Genomic DNA, 25,597 nt, shown 5'->3' on the forward strand with positions numbered 1-25,597 from the left:
CATTGTAGCCTGGATGGTGCAAAGCAGAGGTTTTTAGAGCATCTTTAAAATGGAGCTGGAGGAGGCCCTTGGAGTTTGGTTAAGGGCTGCAGCAGCCTGGGGGCTTTCCCTAACCACAGCCTATTCTGCACGTGCACCAGCCTGAGAGCCAGGTGGTTATGAGGTCTGTGCCCACACGTGTGCGTGCTGGCCCTACAGGCCGTTCAGTTTTGGGGCCTCAGGAAAGTGAGAGATATAAAGTTTCTGTAACAACCATTATCGTCTTTCTCATCCCACTTTTGTCCTAAGAATGACTCCTTATTACGCTTAGAGTCCTAGGAACTGGCACTTTGTCGGATTGCATCCTTTTCATGTAACTACCATCCGTGTGTTTTTTCTTTTTTTCTCATTCCCTAAATGACTATCACAATAAGGTCAAGGAGATACTCAAATTGCTAATGTTCAAGGTATAAAGTCATATCATATAGTTTAAGTAACTGACTGGATAATCCTTTTCACTGCCGTTAAAATTCATTGAAAATAATCATTTAAAGATATGCTTTTCATAGTCGTCTTACAACTATGAACTATAACAAAACAGCTGAAGGTTAAAAGGTTATAAATATGTGATCACTATACAAAGATGCTTAAGAATCTCAGGAAGTATTTGTAATGTTAGCTTATTTAGGCAGTCAGTATCCACAGTGCTTCACTAATCCTTGCTTACGTCCTTCCTTAGTAAGACGAGGTTGTATTCTCCCCCCTCCCCCCACACTCCCTGATCTTACAGGAAGAGCAGAGTGCTGGTGTCTTTTAAAAGAATCCACAGTAAGATGAGTTGAAGTGGGGTGCAGGTGGAGTTTGAATGTAGTGGTTCTTTGTTTTTCTTTTAGGTGACAGGAGCTAGAGCCATAAGAAGGTGCTGTGTAGGGTCGTCAGCCATCTGTTGACGAGTTGTTGAGAAACCTTATGTTGTTAAGAAATGTGGTGAGTTTGAAACTCAGATGATTGGAGTACCCCTGTTGATAAACTAAACTTGATAAGATTTCCGTTGTTTTTATTATCTTTTAAAAATATTTTTTTATTGATTTCAGAGAGGAAGGGAGAATGAGAGAGATAGAAACATTAATGAATAATGAGAGAGAATCACTATCTGGTGCCTCCTGCACGTCCCACACTGGGGATCGAGCTCACAACCTGGGCATGTGGCCTGGTCTGGAATCGAACTGTGACCTGGTTCGTAGGTGGACACTCAACCACTGAGCCATGCCAGCTGGGCAATATTTATAATAGCAGATTCACGTTAGCTTCCCACAAGGGTAGAAGGGGGAACAGTAGCATTTGAAGGGGATATCTCCTTTCCTAATGTGCCCCGGCATCTCTGTTTCCTTTGTCACCTGCTCTGTCTGTGCACCTACCTTTAAGAACCTCACTCCAGCCTTAACCAGTTTGGCTCAGTGGATAGAGCGTTGGCCTGTGGACTGAAGGGCCTCAGGTTCAATTCCGGTCAAGGGCATGTACCTTGGTTGCGGGCACATCCCCAGGAGGGGGTGTGCAGGAGGCAGCTGATCAATGTTTCTCTCTCATCGATGTTTCAAACTCTCTATCCCTCTCCCTTCCTCTCTGTAAAAAATCAATAAAATATATTTTTTTTTAAAAAAAGAGCCTCACTCCATGGGGCTGCTTCCTGTCATCACTGCTGCTGTTGTCTCCCCCCATCAGTTTTGAGGGACAGCTGAGGTGAGCACTAGGTTGTTAAAAAGCAAAGGGGAAAATGCTGTCGACCCTTCTAAACCTGTGGATCTCCTCCCCTGCTTTGACCGTGCTGGAGGAAGAATGGCCAGGAGACTGCATGGCAGATGAATTCCATTTCATAAGATACATCCTCATTTTCTGTCTTGCTATGAGAAAATATTTGAGAATCCTTTTGTTAAACATCAAAAATGTCTGCTCTGGGTACTTGCTGCTCCTCCCCCGCAGTGGCCATATGGCTTAGCACCGTAAGCACCGGGCTGTGACTTAGAGACTGTGTTCTAATGTTCAAGAGTCCATCTCCCGTTATTGATGCCAGCTGAGCCACCATCCGTAAACTGTGAATAATAAACTGAATGATGCTGGAAAGTAAAGAAGAGTAATAAATTCTTCCCATCACTCTAAAGTGATATAAAACTGTGTGATAAATTATGGTAGGGCCCGTACTGGAAGGAATACATTCTGAGTACTTAGGAAGATGGATATTTTTAATACTTTAGATTACTTTGGATCTGATTGAGTTGGCAAGGAGTCCCTTGGGTGTATGTATGTGTGTAATGTTAAGCGAGTAGTTCTGAAAATTTTCACTATCAATACCCTCTTATCCTGCCCCTTCACAGATACAAAACTCATACCTAAAAGGTTCTGTTAAGTTTAAACTTGTATTTACTAATAGTAACAAATGAACTCTTTCATAAAACGAATCACTTTCAGAACTGAGTTATAATGTAATAGCTGCTATTTTTCTGAGTGTTACAATTGGAGACAAAGAAATTTAACATTTTTGCTTGTCAATGCAGGCTAATTGTCTCTGGTCTTGCTGAAATAAGCAGCATAGTGTAAATATCTTTCTTTCTATGTTTTGGGTCTTCTAGAAGCCCGGGAAAAACAGACTCAGAGCACTTTGATAAAGCATTGGTAAATGTAGCTTCCGAGGCCAGTGTCTCCAGGCGAAGGCAGTTCTCAAAAATATTAGAGTATGATCTTGTTCATATAGTTTTAAAAATGGTTGGGTTTCTTATTCCAGAGACTAAGCTATCAATAACAGAAATATTTTGCACATTACCGTGATAAAATGAGAAAATGACTCTAGATGAGTTAAGAGCATCTTTTCTAGAGATCTTTTCACTTATAACATGTGTTGTAAACCTCTCCCGGTCACATAATTCTCCATTCTTGGCGCCTGCCATTCACAGCCAAGAACACTAGTGAGGACTTTTTTTTTTCTCTGAAAAAAGCACGATTATATGTGTTATTCTATGTGTCCTCAAGTTTTTAAAATGTCGATACAGCATACATTACTGGATATTTTTCATTTTTAAATAATGCAGTGACACTATTGATCTTCTTCTCATGCATTTAAATTCTGTGACAAACTTGGTGGAGAAGGACAGAGAACACACTGAAGAAATCATGATCTCAAGCTGAAACATTAAACGATAAATATTTCTTTTCCCAGAAACTGGATCCCCCATTACAGCATCCTGCATTGGATTAGGCAATTCTAAAACCCCTCCTCCGGGGCAAGCAGGAAAATGTGTTCCAGGATACAATGGTGAGAAATGACCCTGATTTTTAAAAATATGTGAGGTTAATAAATTTGGTATTTTCTCGTGTATAATGTGAATCAGATTGCATGAAATATGCTAGGTGCTTAATAAGTATTTGAATGAATTACCTGTATTAATAAGGAATGCCTTAATTTTTATTGAGCCAATTTGATAAAAAGTAAGATTATAGGCTTCCACTAACATGTTCTAAATGGCATTTTAACCAAGAAAATAATATCCTTTATAAGGCCTGTTGAGGATATGGATGTGATACAAAGAATAGACTGATAATTGCCAGAAGGGAGGAGGGTTGGGCGACTGGGTGAAAAAGGTGAAGGGATTAAAATGTACAACTTGATTGTTATAAAATATTCATGGGGATGTAAAGTACAGCATAGGGAATATAGTCAATAATATTCTGATAACTAGGTATGATGCCAGGTGGGTATTAGGAATATCAGGGGAACACTTTGTAAAGTATGATTGTCTAACCACTATGCTGTACACCTGAAACTAATAAAAATAATATTGAATATAAACTGTAATTGAAAAATCAGTTTTAAATTAAAAATATAAGGATATGAAATTACTGTGTATGAAACCTGCTAGGTACCCAAGACTTTATATACATCATTTTATTTCATACTGAAGTATATTTAATTCAGAGATATTAGTACCATTTTTAGAGATGAACTAACTGATGCCCAGAAAGATTAAAAACTTTCTGAAGGTAACATAGCTGGTTAGCTCCTGAAGACAATGCAAATCATTGTGTTTTACTTATTTTTGTTATAAAAGCTGCAGGGTTTTTTTTTTCATTATGCTACTTTTTTAAAATTTAGTAATGATGATCAGGCTTTTGAACCATCTGGCTAATAATGCATTTTTGTTTTTAAAGAATAAGGACTCTAAATATAAAAATCTTTTCATCCACAATATCCTTCAGTATTTGTTGTTAAATTGTTGGTAGTGATTATAATAGTTCACTACATTCCCTTGGGCTCCATTCCCTAGTTGCATAACTAGGGACATCATCTAACTTTTCAGACCTTCCATTTCCTTATTCCACCTGCTTCAGAGGGCTGCTGTGCTACGATGTAACCATGAAGCATTAGCACAGCGACCGCCTGTGGAAGGTCTGCAGGGAACGGTACAGATATCTAGGAGCAGCCAGGTGGACTGACTCGATGTGGACTCATCCATTCATTTCACAGACAAGGAAAATGAGGCGCACAGTTGGTATTTGCCTAAGGTCACACGATTTAGCTTAATAGATTTCTGAGGAAAACCAAGCTTTGTGGGACCAAGTATGATTCCTGCATATAGTTCCTATTTGCATGTAAATTATAAAATTGAGAGATTTGTCTTTTGCTTCTCCAACCTAAAAAACACTGTATTTTCCTCCTAGGACAATGACTAGTTAAGATAATGTGGATCATTTGGTTTAACCCAGCAAGTATATTTATAAAAAGACACCTAAGATTTCTTTTAAAGGGCAGAAATAGGTATTCTGTGAAGTCAGTGATATCTCCAGGCTTGGAAAGGCAAATCCAGTTTTAGTGAAATCCTCCCTTCAAACAGTTCTGTCATCCCTACTCCTTTTGTCAGAAAAAATTGCTTCAGTGCTGAGCCATTTTTAGGCACTGAAGATGTGGGAGATGTTGAACACATTTCCCGTCAGTAGTCTCAGTGCCATTTTTATATCCAGTTGTAAGGACGAGTTAAGCGTTGATGCCTCATGGAATTTCAGTACAGACATTTTTTATTGTCTGAAAGCCATTACAGGTTAAACATTAGAACTAAAATATTTATAACCAAGGAAATAGTGACTTTATGACTCATGATCTTTATATGTTTTGCGTTTTTTCAGAGATTCAAAAGAATAATGTAACATTCAATATTAGAATAAAAAGCATTCTCTTGAGAAAGGAAAAAATACCATTTTTTTGGTGTGTGTGTGAAAAACATTCAATATAATATACACATTCATTGAATACCTTATACAAGTGTGTCACTTTATTTTTCCCCCCAAGTAATTCTTATACCGACACTATGAGAAAAGAATTACCCTCACTTTTTAGATAGGGAGATTGAAGGGGTAATAGAATGTGCTCAGGGACACACAGTAAACTGGCCACTGTACTGGGATTCCTGGAAACAAAGATGAATTAGGCTTGGCCTCTACCCTTAATGAGCTCACAATCTAGTGAGAGACAGATAGCTACCCTGCTAATAATTGTCAGAATGGAATTTTAAAACAAAGTGCTCCGGGCACACAAAGAAGGAAGTGATTAATTTTTTCTGGGGATAATGTCCTTTTCTCATAGCTTCTTTCAGTAGAATAACCTGGCTGGATGAAGCTACATAAAGAATCTCTTAAAGCTTAAAACATGATGATATATCCTCATTTCTAGGTTCTACTAAGGTTACTGAAAGTGGATAAAGCTTTGATCTAAAATCACTCAGGATTTTAACAGTGTAACACAGAAAGCACTGGGATAATATTTGGGAAGGTTAAATTGACCTGTAAGGCTTGTAAGTAGATATGAAGCCTTACATCAGAAAAATAGGGTTTCCAGCTTTTAAGTACTTATTGTGCGTGCTTGAAATATTTTTTTGGTATATTTTAAAACTTTACTTATTTCCTTTAATTTTTGAAAAGCTGAACATATATTTAATGTTTTTTTTATAGAATAGAAAGATATGTTTAAATGGATATGAACATAGATTATGAAATTACTAGTATGTTTGCAATATAATGTCTTTATGGAAGATTCTAAGGAAAATTCATGATTTTGTCAGCGACACGGTGCTGACTTGTATGGGGAAAAATGTTGTGGGTAGCAGGAGGGCTTGCTAACGAATTAATCAAAAGCATGTATTCTACATTTTTTGTGAGATATTTTAGCTTACTTATATGTATTAATGATCTCAGGAATTAAAAGATGCCTTTTTCAAGCTACAGTTTTGAGTGTTGAATATAGAAAATAGGGAAACATTTATGCTTTAAGGTCATGCATTTTTAGTCAAAGTATTTATTTATTTATTTATTTGTTTGTTAAAACTATATTTCTTTATTGATTTCAGAGAGGGAGGGAGAGGGAGAGAGAGAGAGAAGCATCAATGATGAGAGAGAATCATTGATCGGCTGCTTCCTGCACACCCTCTACTGGGGATCGAACCCACAACCCAGGCATGTGCCCTTGGCCGGAATCGAACCTGGGACCCTTCAGTCCACAGCCGACGCTCTATCCACTGAGCCAAACCGGCTAGGGCTCAAAGTATTTATTTATTTGTATTTTATTTTTCAGTTATGATTTTGGATGACAACATGCAAAAACTGAAGGCTCGGTGTTTAGGAAATATTGTGGTAAAGTAAGTAAAATTGTAATACTACTATTTAAAAGAGCAAGAATTGAAATATAATTTTAATAAAATGAAATACTTTCAATGAATGATGTTATTAGTGGGGAGGTTATAAAATGAGCTTGAATACTGTTTGAAAATACACAGTACCAATACATATAATTTATACATGAAAGTCCCATAAATTAGAACAAATTTAGATGCAATTTTTAAAAATTGTATCTAAAAATTGTTTATATATATATATATATATATATATATATATATATATGTGACTTGGTTGTTGAACCAATTTGGTTTATTCTTGTTTATCGCTGTTTTTCCTTAACCCTGTTTCATGAGCATTTTAACTTTTTCTCTGCTTCTTAAAATGTTTACCCCCATTCTAAGCCTCTTAGTCATTTTTTAATACTTATGTTCATAAATAATTCTGAATGAACATCTTTGTGTTACCTTTTCTCTATTTCTGAAAATTACTATAGTATTGAATAGTTTTCTAAAAGTGTAATTACTGAGTCAAACACTAGCATAATATAAAATTCCTGACTCATCAAGTATAATTTGCTGCTAACATTTTTTGTCATTGTTCATTTGATAGACAAAGTGCTAAAATCTGAAAATATTTAAATGTGCCTTGATTAAATCAATACTTTAAAATTACTATGCTGATGGAAGCTGAAGTAGAAGTTGACTAAGCTGAGAGACACACAGAATGTGTCGTTATCTTTTCTTTTTTAAAAACAATTTTTTAAATCCCCACCGAGAATATGGTTTTTTTTTGTTTTGAGAGAGAGAGAGAGAGAGATTGGTTGCTTCCCGTTCACCCCCTGACCAGGATTGAACCTGCAGCCAATGTATGGGCTCTGAACAAGATTTGAGCCCACCAACTTTTGGTTTGCAGGACGATACTCCAACCAACTGAGCAACCTGACTAGGGCAGAATGTGTCATTTTAATAACTGACACTAGTCAACATACTTCATAGGTTGCTTTAGTGCCTCTGATTTTGGAATTTTACTGAATGGTTTAGTAAAATTTAATGATATGGTTTAAGTAGAATGAGCTGCTATAAATAAAGAACATTGCATGTCAAGTCTTCTAACAGGTTTTCCCATTTATTTGGAATAATTTTTTTACTTGGCATTCTCATATTGGTAGCAGATTGTCTCAGGTTAATAAAACATTTTAAATTCTGTGAAAAGTAAATTAAAAATAGTAATTTAAAAAATGTATTGCTTCATATAGAAATACTTTAATTTTACAAAACACTAATAAAGAAGATACACAGTCTGATGCAGTTCTTTTCAGATTCTTATGTTATCAGTAAACATGTAAGCACTATATCACTTTTATTAAAAGTTTAAATTTTAAAACATCTTTTTGGTAAATGGAAAAGTTAAATGTTGAATATACTAATTGTTGTCATATTTTTCTGAATCAGAATGCATGTAAACATAGGGCTAGTTGAAATTTGACCTGTATGGGGAAAAATGTTGTGGATAGCAGGAGGGCTTGCTAAAGAATTAATCTGAACAAGATTGTCAGTGGATGTTTAGCTTGCTTAGGGAAGCACATGGTTTTGAGAGCCTTTAAAAGCACTCCAGCAGCATACATCTATATATATATATAAAGAGATAATGCGGTAATTGGTCCTAAGGGTGTCACAGTCACAACCGCTAAGGGGGAGGCTGCCTGCACATGTGGGGTGTTGCTCCCAGAGATGGGGGTGGAAGTGGGAAGGCGGGAGGCGCCCGGAGAAGGCCCGTGCCTGGTAGGGCAGGGGTGAGAGCCCGTAGCGCCCCCCTCACCAGTCCTTTGCCAACCACCGCTGGCACTCAGAGCGCCCCACTGCTCACCTGCCTGGGGAAGGAGCACAGCTCAGCAGGCGGGAGGTTTCCGTGCTCTCCTCTGGCGCCATGATGGGGCTGAGCTGCCGCATTGCTCCAGAGATGGGGCAGAAGTGGGGAGGTGCCAGGAGAAGGCGGGACTAGCCCAAGGCAACTCGAGGGACTGAGGGCAGGGCTTGAAGCAGCCAGAGGAGGCCAGAGGGGTCAGGGGGCTGGGCCAGGTGCACTGGAGCTCTGCATGGAGAGGTTCAGGTGCCAAGGCAGGGCAACGGGTGGGTGGATGGGCTGCATAATTTCGCATGCTGAGCTCCTAGTTTTTATATAATCTCCCAACTGTAAGTGAGTCACCTATTTCATAAAGCAACTTTTGCAAGATCTCAGTGGTGGCATTTGATACCAGCACGATTTTAAATCCCTCATGTGCTCTGCTCTCTAATTATCAGTGGCTTTGCCCCATATCCTTTCAAAAATAATATCCAATATAATAAAAGCCTAATATGCAAATTGTCTCGACTGAAAGTTCCACCACTTGCTATGATGTGCACTGACCACCAGGGGTTGGTGCGGAACATGGCAGGTATTGGCAACACGGTGCTGGCAGTGGGCGGCAGTGGAGGCACTGTCGGCCCCGATGGGCCCAGATGAGAGCCGGACCACAGCAGGATGGTGGAGCAGGTGAGCAGGTGGTGCCAGGCCAAGGCAGGTGCAAGCGGGGGCCCCAGTCACCCTGCCAATCGCCCCACAGACGGCGACCAGCAGCAGCGGTGGGGGTGGGGGAGGCAGGTCTGCTGCTCGGCTCCCAGATGCTGAAGGAGCTGGTTGGGAGGGTCCAGCCCTGATCAATCACCCCGCAGGCAGGATGGTGGAACAGGTGAGGGGACGAAACTGACACTTCCATTACAGAGAAAGGGCAAATAGTAATATTAAAATACTAATTATTTCCCTTTCAATGTGCACGAATCCATGCACCGGGCCACTAGTAGTATAATAATACCCCACAGAAACTACAATTTTTTTTTTCTTGAAGCCATTAGTGTTACTTCAACTAATTGAAATAACATGACTACAGCCAAAAGCATTCTAGGTTTAGATTGCTGCCAGTTCAGACTAATTTTCCTATCTCTCTATTCCTAAACAGGGAATTTTATTGTTCAGATCTGGAATTTTTGAGATTTCATTATAAATTATTTGAGAATACAATGTATAATGATATGCAGGAGACTTTGATTCTTTCCTTAATTTAATGGTGAAACAGGTATTTGAAAATATGATTTAATATAAATATATAATTATATTTAAAAGGTAAGGTAAAAATATTCAGAAAAGAACTTATTACTAATATCTCCTTTTTAATAGCACAGTTTTTGAAACGTTATTTCAGGAACTCATTTTTGTCTGTGAGAGCAAGGATTTCCATTTGAAACTCACACATCCAGTATCCCAGTCTAACTCCTTGACCTGACAATTATCCCTGCATTCCAATGGCTGCTTGCAGTATTCGTAAGATGTTCAAGAAGAATTGTTTGTGTCAGTCCATTAGTTGTCTGGTGTGCCTTTTCTAGAATGGATAAAGGTCAATGAATTATTTTTAAAAGCGCATAATAAATAAATGCTTAATTGAATTAAGTGAAAAGAAAAAAGCACACCTTCTTAACGTAATAAAAATTATTATGATTTTTAAAAAAACACTATGTAATTTAGAGATAATCATTCTTTCTCTGTGGACCACACTTTATTTGTTTTTAATTAATTTATTTTTCTTTGTAGAGAACATTTTAAAGAAGGTCTGTGATCTGGGAGCAAGGTCCTCTCCAGAGACCAGCTATATGGCCACTGAACCCCTTGGTGGCCTGTAAAGGGTGTTCGATTAGGGATTATATACAGTGTCCAAGGTCCACTAAATATCTGAGATTCTAAACTCTAAGAAATGTATAGATCCCAAAATTTCAGAAATACATAATCAACATGTTTAATTAAATATCTATAAAATTTTACATTATCACAACTTCATTGTCAATTTAGTCTTCATATTTTATTTTATTTGCAAATAATTTTTAGGCTGCACTTTCTCACTTCTCATGATTCCTGAATATGTACAATGGCAGCTGGGAAATAATAACCAATGGTAAACTATGCATGTGACTTCTTGTCAAGTGATTTCAAAAGCAAATTTACAACTTATTATTTTTTAGAAAATGTTCCAGTTTATATGGTACATTGTTATATTTTATTTTATTTTCATGGATGAGGGGCAAGGCCACTAGTAATAAAAAGGATTCAGTCCATGAAGGCCTTAAAACTGAGCTGGCATCAAAAGCTACTGCTGGGCATGCTCTGTATAATAATTAAGTGGAATAGCCTTTGAAAGAGCAATATTTCCTAATGCCATTTATGTTCATTAATTATACTTACAGTGATTAGGAAGAATAGAGGGAAACATTTGCATGGAATATTTGAAAAATATGGGGCTCAAACTATATTAAAATAAGTCAATAAAAATAATGAGATTGTTTTCATCCTAACTTTGTTTGCTTTTTGTAAATATTCTTGTTTTACAATAAAATCTATTGTAAATAATATAAAAAAGATGGAAACTATTTTTGGCACTTTTTAAAAAATTTGCAGCTATAGTGATATTTCCATACTTTATAAGATACTAAAATGTAATAATTCATTTTATTATATTAAGATGACTCATCCCAAATCACAAAAGTGATATGTAGTAATTTTGAGAAAAATACTTGATCCCCTTTGGTATTTCAAATTCCTTTGTTAAGGCTTTCTAGAAATCTCAGCTTTGCTCTCCTGGGGATTCCTTAACTGGAAGGTAGGTGTTTTAGTGATTTCTAAACCATGCAGACTTTAGAGTGCAATGAACATGAATCCTGCAGTTTTCATAGATTACTTGCATTTACAGGATTAACCTTTCTCGTAGAAAATGACATGTCTGCACAGTTATTAGAAAATTCCTTTGATTTTGAAACTTACTCCAGGCAGTTAATTTTGTGGGAAAGTTAGGATATCTGAATTTCTATGAATATAAAATGTTCATGAATTTTAGAAGGTGCCCCTGCAATTGCATCCAGAACTCTAAATTGAGAAATAAAAATAGGAATCAGTAATTTCCAGTCAACACAAAGCAGAGCATGAGAGAACATTTTAACTGTAATTGCTTTCCTCAGTACCACAGCGCTCACTGTTATTAAAGCCATAGGTCTCTGGCTTTTCCTCTCTCGTGGGCAGAGATTTTCTCTGACTAGATCCATTGGTTGCTATTGGAAGTGTGGCTTGTTTGCCTCCTGCTGTTTCCATGGCCTGTGCCCTGAAGGTAGTGCTGGGGTGTGAGAGAGCTGTATGGCACCGTCCCAATGCTTCATACTCTGGTGTTTGCCAGTTTCTCAGCCTCCAAATACTGAACTCTGGGCCCTTAATGATGTTAGTTTACATCTTTACAGCTTAGAAGAGTGATTTAGTCATTGTGTTGCTGTCTTGGGGGAGGGTCAGGACAGCTTTCTTCTTATCAGTGTATCCTTTGAGCAAAATCAAGAATGTCATATAATTGTAATGCTGTTCTTTTCTAAATCTCATTGACAGATTTTAGTAAAATTGTTTAAAGCCTTATAACAACACTGTTATGTGGGCAGTGGGACAGGCATTATCCTCATTTTAAACCCAGGAATCTAAACATCATTAGTAGTTATATAGCTAAAACTCACATTTATTACTTTCTCATTTGTCTGCCCAGAGAGAAAGAAATTATGGCCTAGTTAGTTTCTCCTGGGAAGATAAAAAGCAGTTTCATATGAAAACCTTGAGTAAAGCCTACAGAAACCATAGAAAATACTGGCAGTGCAAAATTGCAAGCTAACTTCAGATTCTCTAGGGAACAGGAGTTATATTTTCAGTTTACTTCTGTTACCACATGGGTTCCTGATGGAGCAATGACTATAGACCAACTTTTATCTGGCATTGATGACTGCTTCTTGTATTGGGTTAAGAAGAGCCCAGGGGAGGCCCAGCTGTGAAGCAAGGCAGGCTGGTGCTAGTGCCAGGTCTTGGGCCTTTGATTGATAGGTTTGAGGCATGCTGACTTCAGCTGCTGCTTGTTTGAGAGATTTTAGCAAAGTCTGAAGCCTGAGCCAGGACAGGCCATTCAGATGGAAAAGCAACTGCTAACAGCCTGGGTGGGGCTGCAAATTGGATGGGTGGGATCTCAGAGAATCACCAGGGCAGAGGGAACAGTGTGAGCCAGGCTGATGGAAACTCAGACATGGTAGCCAGTCAGCTCAGGGATAGGGTAGGATCTCAGCATAGGAACAATAACCCATATGAGCAGCCCTGTCTTGGAGAAAGCTGCCACCAAGTTCTTGCTCTGATGCCAGACAATCCAGTTCCTCCCGGTATGTCCCTGGATCTCCCTGAGTTTTTGCCCCAAAGCTGGAACTTAGAGGGAGCATGTCCATGTAAGTTCATCTGCTGGTCCTTTAAGAGGAATTTCCTGGGTCTCTGTCAGGCTCCTTGTCATTCAACCACAATTCCTGCTGGTTTTTACAGCCTGAAGTTACGGGGACTTCTCTTCCCAGCTCTGGCACTCATGGGATGGAGGTCTGGTGTGTGACTGGAACCCCTTGCTCCTCACCGGAGGCCTCCTCAGCCAAGATATCTCTTCAGGTTAAAAAAAAAAATCACATGTGGATGTTGCACCAGCCTGTTCTGCACCTCCCACCCTTCTACCAGTCTCAATGTGCTTTTTCTTTACTTACCTAATTGTAGGACTTCCATTCAGCCAGATTTCAGGTGGTTCTAAATGATGGTTGATCTGTATTTTAGTTGTAATTTTAATGTGGTGTGAAAGCCTGTAAGAACCAACGTTTACCTACACCACCATCTTGGTTCTCTCAAGCTTGATCTCTTTGGAAAGTACAAACTCTATGAGGAACTCCTGATTCACAACTTGAAACATTGTAACAAACCTCTTTTCACTCTGCTTGAAAGATTGGAAGAGTTGGGGAAAGTTCACAGGGTGGTAACTTTTGATTTTGGATTTGAAGGATGAGTATAGGCAACAACCAGCATATATGTTAGTATTTTCATAAATTTTTCTTCCTTCTGCCAATCTAATGTATTTTTGTTATTATAACTACACACACACACACACACACACACACACACACAAATGTCCTTTTTCTATCACTTCAGAAAAAGAGCCCCAGTGTACCCTCTATTCCAGAAGGAAGACCTGAATGTAATATAAAATGATGATTAGGATGGCAATGAGGAAAGGGATAATTTGAAATACTCTAAAGAAGTTCTGTTCTCTCTGCTCTATAGCTCATACACACATCATTTCTGTCTGGAGGTTATTGCTTCTCTCACCTTTTTTTTTTTTTTACTTCATTGATATATGTTCACAAATTCTGGAACCCTAGCTTTTCTACTTTTCTTAAGGACTACTAAATTGCATCTTCCAAGATTCTTTCTTTAGAGTTCCTTTTTAATATTCAAATAACAATATCCGAATATTTAAAGATAACAGAATTTATTAGTGAAGAACATAGAGCACTTATTTATTTTATACTACTAATTACCACATGCAATTTCTCATCTTGCTTTTTAGCTTGTTCCTCAGTTATACCTGGCAACAATGAAGTAGTTTTCTGGGAGAATCTTAAAAATGCCTTGTGATAGACACTTAATGCCATTTCCAGCAGGTCTGTACCTTGGCTAGTGTTAAAAATCTTTTCTTGCCTAACCGGTTTGGCTTAGTGGATAGAGCATCAGCCTGTGGACTCAAGGGTCCCAGGTTTGATTCCGGTCAAGGGCATGTACCTTGGTTGCGGGCACATCCCCAGTGGGGAGTGTGCAGGAGGCAGCTGATTGATGTTTCTCTCTCATCAATGTTTCTGACTATCTCTCTCCCTTCCTCTCTGTAAAAAATCAATAAAATATATTTTTAAAAAAATCTTTTCTTCTAAGTAGATCTCCTAGCAGTATATGGTAACCACTTGCTGTGAAAACTTTCCTGAAAAACATCTTAAATGTGTACATATTGTCATTATTTCATTTACTTGATGGATAGACATCATTCATGACAGCCTCACTATTGTATTCTAAAGAATACTCATTTCTTATAGTGCACAATAATGCCAGGATCTTCTTGAGTCTGAAGCCAGAGTTTATATCTTTATGTCCTCAGTGTCTAACACAGTGACTGAGGAACACCAAGCACCCAACATTATTGATTGAATCAAGAAAATAAATGCATGGGTTAATGCATGTATGTATGCATGAATGAATAAATTAATAAATGAATGAACACAATTGAATAACTCCTCTTCTGTTTTCTTCTCTAACTTTAATATTTTCATCTTTTTCCCATTGGCCAGTACTATTCATCCTAAATCAGCCTGCCTCTCTACATTAAACCACTGATTCATATCTCTCCTTCCAGTGACCCACACATTGAAAAAGAATAGTCTGACCTCACTGCCTCCACTTACTTCCTGTTTACTCCTTAATCATTCCAGCTATTGCCTCCTTCACTCTATTGAAATGGAAATCCTAAGGATACCCAAAATATCTTAATGACTGATTCCATGACCTTTGTTGAATCCACTTTCAAACATGTGCACTTCATTTAACTATGTTGAACACTCAGGCAATATTAACACTCTGCCCTGGTGACTCCTAAGGTACTATTTCTCTTAGTTCTCATACATCTCTTATTTTTACTTTACTTTGTTCAATGGTCTTCTTTTTTAAAAAAATATTGATTTTAGAGAAGGAGGAAGGGCGAGGGAGAGAGAAACATTGATCAGCTATCGCTCCTGCCCATCTCCTACTGGGGATCTAGTCTGAAACCTAGGCATGTGCCCTAACTAGGAATTGAACCAGTGTCCTCTTAGTGCATGGGATGACATTCAACCAACTGAGACAGACCCGGGGGTTAATAGTCTTCTTTTGGTCTTTTCTTTAAAAAATATATTTTATTGATTTTTTACAGAGAGGAAGGGAGAGAGATAGTTAGAAACATCAATGGGAGAGAAACAACGATCAGCTGCCTCCTGCACAGGCCCCGCTGAGGATGTGCCCGCAACCAAGGTACATGCCCCTGACTGGAATCAAACCTGGGACCCTTCAGTCCGAAAGCTGACACTCCATCCACTGAGCCAAACCGGCTAGGGCTTGTTTTTCCTTAACCCTGTTTCATGAGCATTTTAACTTTTTCTCTGCTTCTTAAAAATGTTTACCCCCATTCTAAGCCTCTTAGTCATTTTTTAATGCTTATGTTCATAAATAATTCTGAATGAACATCTTTGTGTTGCCTTTTCTCCCTTTCTAATAATTACTATAGTATTGAATAGTTTTCTAAAAGTGTAATTACTGACCTTGAATTTCTCCTTCTTATTCTGCACTCTCTCCCTAGAACTACCTGTGACCCATTATTCTTAATTTTAAAGTTCTATAGATATAATATCCTTATGTAGACCTTTCTCACAGGAATGTGGAGAGATAGTATAAAAATACATACTGTTCCCGTTCTTCAGAAAATTTATGCAAATATTTAAAGTTTTGTGAACCAGCTAAGATTATCAAGGATCTTTGAAGAAATAGAGATGGTAAATGTATTCAACTTCTAGGAAGCATAAGATGTTCTCTTTCTTGCCAATTGCATTCGTATTGAAAAATGTGTAATTATTGGTCCTATCTACACTCATTGAATTAGGTACATATTAAACCACCAGGGAATATTCAGTACACTACATATTAACTCATTTGGATAGTTATTGTAAACACTTAGGTATCTCCATTTACTGTGAAGAGATAGTGTCTAGATGCTGGTGGACCAAATCTTGAATTTGAGATAGATAAAATTATAGAGATGCTTGTTTAACAGTGTGTCCTTTTATATGCATCTTTCTTAGTATGGGCAATGTTATGTGCTTAAGAATTTGGATCAGAATATCTGTATATCACCAATCAAGTGGGAACTAAAAAACAGCTGCTCTCATTAAACCTGACATGTGCATTCTAATTTGCCTCAGACCCCACTACTCTCTATTGTCCCCAATTAAGCCTGAATGTCAGTTGCCACTCTTTATTATAGTTCCCTTTTACTTTTCTTATTGTAGGGATATATGTTCTTATACCGATGTGTCTGTTTAAAAATGTCACCATGCCCTGGGTGGTTGGGCTCAGTGGATGGGGTGCTGGCTTGCGAACTGAAGGTTCCCGAATTCAATTCCGGTAGGGGGCACATGCCCAGGTTGTGGGCTCCGTCCGCAGTGGCGGGTATGTGGAAGGCAGCCAATTGATGATTTTCTCTCATCATTCATGTTTCTATCTCTCTCTCCCTCTCCCTTCCTCTCTGAAATCAATAAAAAAATATATTTTTTAAAAAGTCACCAAAAGAGGAAGAATGGACTATGCATCATATTTAGAATATCCTCCCCCCCCCAAAAAAAATGTATACACACTTAACAGCTGATAGATCAATTGCTGTTTCTTTTCAGATTTAACCCATTGGAATTAATAATTATTCAAAGTGTTTATATATTTTTTGGGACACACTGTATTTCTTGGAAACAACTAAAAATTACTTGTCATTTAATGTGCAAGCAGAATGCCTCTCCATAAGGTTTATTGTTGTTGTTTACATTTAGTTGGCTTCACTCATGAACTATATTTCTTTTGGTCCCTATTGGATTTTGATTCATCACCTCTTCTTATTGTCCTCTTCACTTCTTTATCCTTGAAAATGTTGCTAGTACATTTAGAATGATTTTTAGTGGTTACCATAGTCCTGTTTTGAACATAGTTGAATGTGTAATAATTAATAATTTTACACTGGGTTGTAAAATATTAACATGGAAACTGATGAAGTAAAATTATTTACGTGATGGTTTAGAAGGATTAGCATAACAAAATCAGTTAAAAGGACCTGAGGGGATGACCTGCTTTCTCCTGCTGACTTCACTGGAGTTTCTTGATGAACAATAATAGAAACAAAGGCAACAGCAAGAATATAGCAACATCTCTGTAGTTTTTTTTTAAAACAGATTTCAAAATGCTTTCACATACATTTTAAAATATTACAAAAAGTAGATCTAACAAGGGAGGACCTACTGGGAGGCTGGAGTTGGTGGAAATGGGCAGTTGCAGCTGGATCCCACTTGTAACCTGATCTCATTTTCTGCCTGACAGAAAGTGAGATTACAATTCAGCACTTCCCATTTCTAAGGTTGGGGTGAAGGGTGCATGAAGTTGCTTCATGTGGGCAATAGCCATGTCTACTTCATGTTCAGCCCTGTGAAGTAACCGTTTCACTTAGTATTTTTAATGTGTGAATACAGGAGGATAGGTTTTTGAAAATCCTTAAGTTTTACAGTATCTAAACTTCCAAACTATACAACATCTAAAATGTTTTTGTATCCAGAAAACACATTAGGTGATTATTTTTGTTAGGTGGCACTTCCTATAGGGAACTGATATAAGAATCTATTAATTTATTTATAGATAGATGGTATGTAGATGATAGATAGATAGATAGATAGATAGATAGATAGATAGATAGATAGATAGATATTAAGCCCTTGCTATGCGTATAACACCTGTTTGGTCATATGGAGGAAAGAAGGAAATATAAGAGTGTTATTGATGGAAGTGGGGTTCTTAGGATGCTGCTGGAGTAAGAATTTCTGGAGGCCTCCACGGGAGGGTGATAGAAAGCTTTATTTCTGTGGAATTACACCCCTGAATTCCCAGGTCCCATTTCCCTCAGTCCCATCATAGAAGAAGTGCAGCTGTGGCTTCAGCAGAGCTAGAATCACAGCCAGGGTCCAGAGTTTCTGCTCCATGTTGGAGCACACATCCAGTCCAGTATCAGGCTAGCTTAGTGTGTGTTCTCCACTGGAGTTCATCAGTCCATTGCATGTGGGGTCTGCAGGGCCATGTGGCCATAGGGGAACACAGGCAGAGCAAAACCACAGTAACCAGACAGCTAACAGAGTGGTGAACCAGGAGCCAAGAAGCCACAGGAGCCACACAAGAGAACAAATTTCTTTGTCTAGGGCAGTGGTTCTCAGCCTTCCTCATGCCGCGACCCTTTAATACAGTTCCTCATGTTGTGGTGACCCCCAACCATAAAATTATTTTCGTTGCTACTTCATAACTGTAATTTTGCTACTGTTATGAATCGTAATGTAAATATCTGATATGCAGGATGTATTTTCATTGTTACAAATTGAGCATAATTAAAGCATAGTGATTAATCACAAAAACAATATGTAATTATATATGTATTTTCCAATAGTCTTAGGCGACCCCTGTGAAAGGGTCGTTCGACACCCAAAGGGGTCGAGACTCACAGGTTGAGAACCACTGGTCTAGGGATTATATATTCCTAAATTTTCATGGGCTTGTAGTGACCCTGCCCCCTCTAGCCAATGATCTCTGTTCCAAGGTTTGACTGACACTCATCTTCCCTATGTCACCTGACTCACTGTGCTTGCACTCACCTGTGGTGAGCTGGCATGGCCATGGCATACTCAGCCCCACGTTGGGCGCCATATGTGCCGAGACAGCTGAGCCAGGTTCGGTGAGCCTGAGCGGGGGTGGTGAAGGATTGAGAAAAGACAGGCAAGAGAAATAAGCTGGGTCTGGGTGGGATGCTGTCCTCTCTGATGAAGAGCTAGCTACAGCACCACAGCCTGAAAGCCGAGTCTTTATTTTATAGCCAGATTCCAGGAGGCAAAATAAGGGCGTGGTCAAGATGTTGACAACATTCTCCTGGGTTTCGAATCTACTCAATTACATGCACCTGAACTCTATCAAGCCCACATTAGCCACATGGGACCACAGGTTTGGACCATAGGGTCAAGCTTACCACTATAGCTTTTGGCTATAATTGTGCTGGGAGGGCTTTGCCCTCTAAGCTAGGACTTGCATGTGGTCATGAGAGGACTGTGCCCTCTCATTAGTCCAAGACTTGAACCTATCCAAACACTGTAGCCTCTCTCCACACTCACCTCCCCTTTGTGGGACCCTTTCTCCCAGAGATCTGCAGGAATGGGCCTGTGGCTCCCTGGGGAGTGTGAAATTGCAGCTTTCTGGTGAAGCTGCCCTATAATGTTTGGCCTTCCTTTTGCTCCTTTCCTATTTAATAACTAGCTAATTACAATGGTATCAAGAGGAAACTGATTGGAAAAAAGAGATGTTTACTACCTTCTATTTTATTCGTAGGAGTGAGATATCACATAAGTTTGTATGGTCATGAAAAGAAATAATTGAAGAGGGAGGAGTGAGAGAGAATTCACAGATTGAGGAGGCACATTGCTTGTGAACAAGATTATTCATGGGATGTTTAATTGGAGCGTTCAAAATACCTAAAAAAGTGAATTGATTTGACCACGGTAGAAGGATATTTTTCTTAAAAAGTAATTTAGTGATGCATTTTGGCTTTTTAAATAAATGTTATACTTCTTTTTGAAACAATGGTTGCTGCTAATAATGACTCAAATGCCAAATGTGTGCACCTCGTGTGCCCTTCCCAGAAACCACAGTCATCCCTCAATGACTCTGCTATGTAGAGGTCAACTACTTCAGCTTCAATTAGACATGATCTACCCAGCAGATTTAAGGGTTCCGTCTTACTTATAGGACTTGAATTGTAATTGTCCATCACACTAGAACGTTATTAGTTCTAATCAACCCTTTCCTCTTTTACTGCTTTTATAATAATTCCAACTGCTCTGTTTTTATATAAGGTTGCCATTACCACCTGGGGCTTTTTCAGGACTCTGGAAGAATCAGGAAGCGTTCAAGCACTTATACTTTGAAAAATTTCCTGTAAGAACTTTATTATACTTTCCTTTAATCTTCTTATAGACTTCTCTATAGTTCTTGGCAACTTGCTCCTAAGAGTGTAGATGACAAAGCAACCTTAAAAAGATGTCTGGACCAGTTTCCAGATTTCAGGGATAATAATGCCCAAACTACATAAGGAAGTCATTTTTGTATTTATTTTTATTACTCTCCGGACATAAATTTTCTCAGTTTGTTTTAGAAACTTCTCCTGCAATTTAACCGCCCTCAGTATCAGAAAAGTTTTTGTGAGAGTAAAACTTATTTGGGCTCTCTACTAGTATATTTTTTCCTCCATTGGACTCCGTCAGAGATTGAAAGCACCTGATCAGAATTGTACACTATCATTAAGACCCCTTCTGCTCCTGGTTATTGAGCAAAAAACAGTTGACTTGTCAGAAGTTGTATCTTTCCATCTCTTTTCGTATTTTTGACATTCTTTTCTGTGTGTTCCCTGAGTTCTTTATTTTAAAATCACATTTAAAAATACAGATACAGGATAAAGACAGTGTTCTCAACAACCAGCACCCAGTGACCTGGATAACAAAAAGTGTCTTCCTGTTTTCTGTTTTACAGTGTACCTGTTCCTCTGTGCCACAGTCATGTGTTTTATGTCTATAACAGAACTTTATTGGTAATACACATCAGGTCCCACAGTCATCTTTTTGCTGTCATCTCATTTCTGTTTCCTTCCTTGAGAGAGATACGTGGTCCTCACGATGCACTAGGTAAAGAGAATGTTCACAATTTCATTAAAAGGAAAAGGTGAATCTAGGTATTTAGCATTCTATCTTTTTTATTTGTGAGTGAAGGACAGCTAACCTAATCAACCAGACAAATGACAGAAATTAAAATAGCTTCCTTTAGAAAGAGACCTCACAGGCAAATGGCCTCAGTAGCCAAGATTAAACATACCCCTGAGGGACTGTGGCGAGGAAGATCTGTGAGTATAGTTGACATCAGTCAGTCCAGTAGATCAGTCCAGTCATCAGAATACTGGTATGGTTAATTCCAACCTGCCAAAAGCAAATACTCTGTGCATGTGGTTTTAACATGCTCACCTTTAACACTGAAAGCTTTTTCAATGTCCCAGTTTATGTTTAAACTATGGGTAGTGAATCTGGACCCTGTCTTGTTATCCTGATCTCAAGTCTCTCATGTAAGGGGTTAATAACAGCACAGAGGATTGAGTAACTTGACCATAGCTTAGAAGTAACAGAGCTTACATTTGAACCCATATAATCTGGTTCCAGAGTCCCTGCTCTTGAACTAATACTACAGATTCCCTCTCTAATAGTAATTGCAGTCGTTTTTGCAATTAGTGCCAATTATTGAGGACTCATGATGCGCCAGGGTCTGTCCTCTTTACACGCACCATCTCCTTTATGCCTCGCAAAAGCCTTATGAGATGAGCATACTGAGTGTGAGAAAGATTAAGAAACACAAATAGTGACTCACTGGGATCAGTTCCAAAGCCCATGCTCACAAATGTAGGTATCAAGATAACTCAGAGGCATTTGTGACATAATATTTATTTCTTTATACTTATTCTTCTTGACTCTTCATTCTACATGACTTCTGGACCAGTGAGGATGTACTGCTCCCTTGAGTTGATTAAACATTTAATTTCATTCTGACTACTTTACTATGTTTCACTGAAGCGAGATTTCAATCCTAATCCATGTTAATAAACTGTGCTCTGTTTTATAATTATTCATAGAGAGATTTAAAGCTTTTAATTATTAGCACAATTAGAGAATAAATCTGCCAAAGAATTACTTGGCAATACCAAATTGGAAATACTGAGCTATGACTTTTCACTTTAAAAAAAGAAATTTGGTTCATAAGCTTTACAACTCTAAGTTCAAAAGCTTAACTCAAACACATATAAGAACATTTTAATTTATTCCTGGTTATTAGTGGAGCAAAGAGTTTCTATTAAGCTTTCAACAATCAAAAGTAATTTAATTTCATAGGCATTTGAAAAAAGTCAAATGCATACAATAAATTAATTTTGTGACATTTTATATATTTTATCAGCCTTAAAAATGATTATGTTACTCAATAGTATATGCTAATTAGAGATTATTTATTCTGATTTTCAGGGATATTATGACACCATGGATGCTGGTTACATGGATGAAGAAGGTTATTTGTATGTTATGTCACGAGTTGATGACGTGATAAATGTTGCAGGTCACAGGATTTCTGCAGGTGCCATTGAAGAGGTATTGATGAATGTTGGTCTTCTATGCTGGGTAATGTTTAGGAACAGAGCTGAGCCAAAGTCAGTATTGAGTTTAAATTATTCAACCTGGAAAATCACCACACCCTTCCTTTGAAGCAGAGGCTAGGTTACTCGTATCTCACCCTACTTCCTCTCCTGTGGTTTTTCATGTTCTCCATACGCACCCCCATTCCTGTCTGAGTGACAGTTCGAATCTTTATCTATATTATGTTATTTATGGGGCAGTCTATATACACTTGTTTTTTGATACTTGCTCTTTGCTTCTAGCTTCTTGTTTTTTCTCCTGCTTCATAACCAGGTTTGTGCTTAGTCTTAAAGTGGTGTACATTTAAACATTTTATTATACTCTTAAATCATGAGAATTTTCTGCCAATATAAGTGACACAAAGTACCCAGAAGAGATTTTTTTAAATGTTTTTAATTTTTCACCTTTACATAGAGTAAAATCCACTTTTTGTTGTATAATATGAGGTGTTTTTTTTCTACTTGTATATATTCTTGTAACCATCACCATAGAAGGGATACGGAAAAATTTCAACACTATCAAAGAATTCCCTCATGTCATTTTCCTACTCTGACCCTCTCTATTTCTAACCCCTGCCTGGTACCCATTGAATTTTTTGTTTCATTGTTTATGCATTCTCTAGACTGTCCTATAAAGAAATAACACAGTATGTAACCTTTTGAAACTGGGTTATTTCATTCAGGAAAATACATTTGAGGTCCATCCCAGTAATTGTGTATATCAGTAATCTGTCCTTTCATATTGCTGTGCAGTATTCCATCATATGGCTGTGCTAACCAGTTTATGTACTCATTCACCCAGTAAGGGATATTTGGATTGTTTCTAGCTTGAGGCAATTAAAAATGATGCTGGTATATATATTCAAGTATAGGTTTTTTGTACAAAAATTACTTTTTACTTATCTATACTAATAAAAGGCTAATATGCTAATTAGACCGGATAGACTGGACGTCCTTCTGGACAAAGCCACGGTGGCGGGGGCAGAGACAGTTAGGGGTGATCAGGCAGGCAGGCAGAGGGGTTAGGGGTAATCAGGCAGGCAGGCAGGTGAGTGGTTAGGAGCCAGAGGTCCTGGGTTGCAAGAGGGATGTCTGACTGCCGGTTTAGGCCTGATGCCTGTGGGATCGGGCCTAAACCGGCAATCGGACATCCCCTGAGGGGTCCCAGATTGGAGAGGGTGCAGGCCGGGCTGAGGGACCCTCCTTGCCATGCATAAATTTTGTGCACTGGGCCTCTAGTATATATATATGTATATATATATAAAAGCCTAAGCGACCAAACGACCGAACAACAAAACGACTGGTCGCTATGATGCGCACTGACCACCAGGGACAGACACTCAATGCAGGAGATGCCCCCTGGTGGTCAGTGTGCTCCCATAGCGGGAGTGCCACTCAGCTGACCAACGGGCGCCAGGCAGAGGCAACAGGCCAAGTGGGGCTGGGATGAGTGGGAGTGGCGCGGCACCCTGCCCCAGCTCTGGCTCCTCCCCGGCCACTTCGAGCACTACTGCATCCCTCGGGGGATATCAGACTGCCGGTTTCTGATATCCCCCGAGGGGTCCCAGATTGTGAGAGAGGGCTCAAGTCAGGCTGAGGGACCCTACCGGTACATGAATCTGTGCCCTGGGCCTCTGGTTTATGATAAATACCTATAGTTTACTAGGTTATATGGTAAGTGTATGTTTAGGTTTAAAAAAAAATGCTAAACTGTTTTCTAAAATGGCCATGTCATTTTTTTTTAAATATATTTTATTGCTTTTTTACAGAGAGGAAAGGAGAGAGATAGAGAGTTAGAAACATCGATGAGAGAGAAACATCGATCAGCTGCCTCCTGCACATCTCCTACGGGGGATGTGCCCACAACCCAGGTACATGCCCTTGATCGGAATCGAACCTGGGACCTTTCAGTCCGCAGGCTGATGCTCTATCCACTGAGCCAAACCGGTTTCGGCATGGTCATGTCATTTTACATTCCCACCAGCATTGCCAGCGTTCCTCTTTCTTCCCATCTTCATAAACACTTGTATTTGTCATTATTTTTTATTTTCACCATTCGAATAGACATGTAAGAGTATCTTATTGTGCTTTTAATTTCTTGGTCCATAATGGCTAATACGTTGGACATCTTTTCATATGCTTATTTGCCATCCTTATATCTTTTTTTGGTGAAATATTTGTTTAAATCTTCCACCCATTTTTTAAAAATTGGATTGTTTTATTATTGTTAAGTTTTGAGAGTTCTTTAAATATTCTGGATACAAGTTCCTTGATATGAGATGTGCAAATATTTTCTTCCAGTCTGTGACTGGTCTTTTTATTCTATTGAAAGTGTTCTTAACAGAGCAAATGTGCCTTTTATATTGATACTAGAAGCCTGGTGCATGAAATTCGTGCCCTGGGGAAGTGGGGAGGTCCCTCAGCCGGGCCTGTGCCATCTCGCAGCCCGGGACCCCATGGGGGATGTCCGGGATCCCTCATTCCTTACTGCCTGCCTGCTCGCTCCTTACCACTCCGCTGGCTGCTCCTTAGTGTCAGGCTCCTTACAGCTTGGCTGGCTGCTCCTTAGTGCTGCCGTGGAGGCGGGAGAGGCTCCCACCACTGCCGCTGCGCTCGCCAGCTGTGAGCCTGGATTCTGGCTGAGCAGCCGGTCCCCCTGTGGGAGCGCACTGACCATGAGAGGGCAGCTCCTGCGTTGAGCACCTGCCCCTGGTGGTCAGTGCACATCATAGCGACCAGTCATTCCGGTCATTCCACCTTAATGGTCACTTAGGCTTTTATTATATAGATGGTCTAATTCACCAATTTTTTTCTTTATAGATTTTGATTTTGGTGTTGCATCTAAGAATGATTTTCTAACCCAATATCATAAATACTTTTTCCTTTGTTTTCACCTAAGAGTTGTATAGTTTTACATTTTACATTTAGTTTTATAGACTTGCATTTTATATTAGTTTACTTTTATGTTTT

The 25,597-nt window shown here is 38.8% G+C and overlaps 1 protein-coding gene across 3 annotated transcripts in view; it reads left to right on the plus strand.

The window, feature by feature from the left end:
• Positions 1 to 25,597, plus strand: part of ACSS3 (acyl-CoA synthetase short chain family member 3) — a 151,477-nt gene that overhangs the window by 112,388 nt on the left and 13,492 nt on the right. For all 3 annotated transcript variants that reach the window (XM_023749760.1, XM_006083970.3, XM_006083969.3), the window contains 4 exons: positions 3,191 to 3,286; positions 6,593 to 6,656; positions 20,259 to 20,340; positions 22,461 to 22,583. In XM_023749760.1, the coding sequence (XP_023605528.1) occupies positions 3,191 to 3,286; positions 6,593 to 6,656; positions 20,259 to 20,340; positions 22,461 to 22,583 (365 nt within the window). The remainder of the gene's footprint in view (positions 1 to 3,190; positions 3,287 to 6,592; positions 6,657 to 20,258; positions 20,341 to 22,460; positions 22,584 to 25,597) is intronic.

Source organism: Myotis lucifugus, unplaced genomic scaffold (assembly GCF_000147115.1).
Source record: "Myotis lucifugus unplaced genomic scaffold, Myoluc2.0 scaffold_9, whole genome shotgun sequence".
In the NCBI taxonomy this organism is placed as follows: domain Eukaryota; kingdom Metazoa; phylum Chordata; class Mammalia; order Chiroptera; family Vespertilionidae; genus Myotis; species Myotis lucifugus.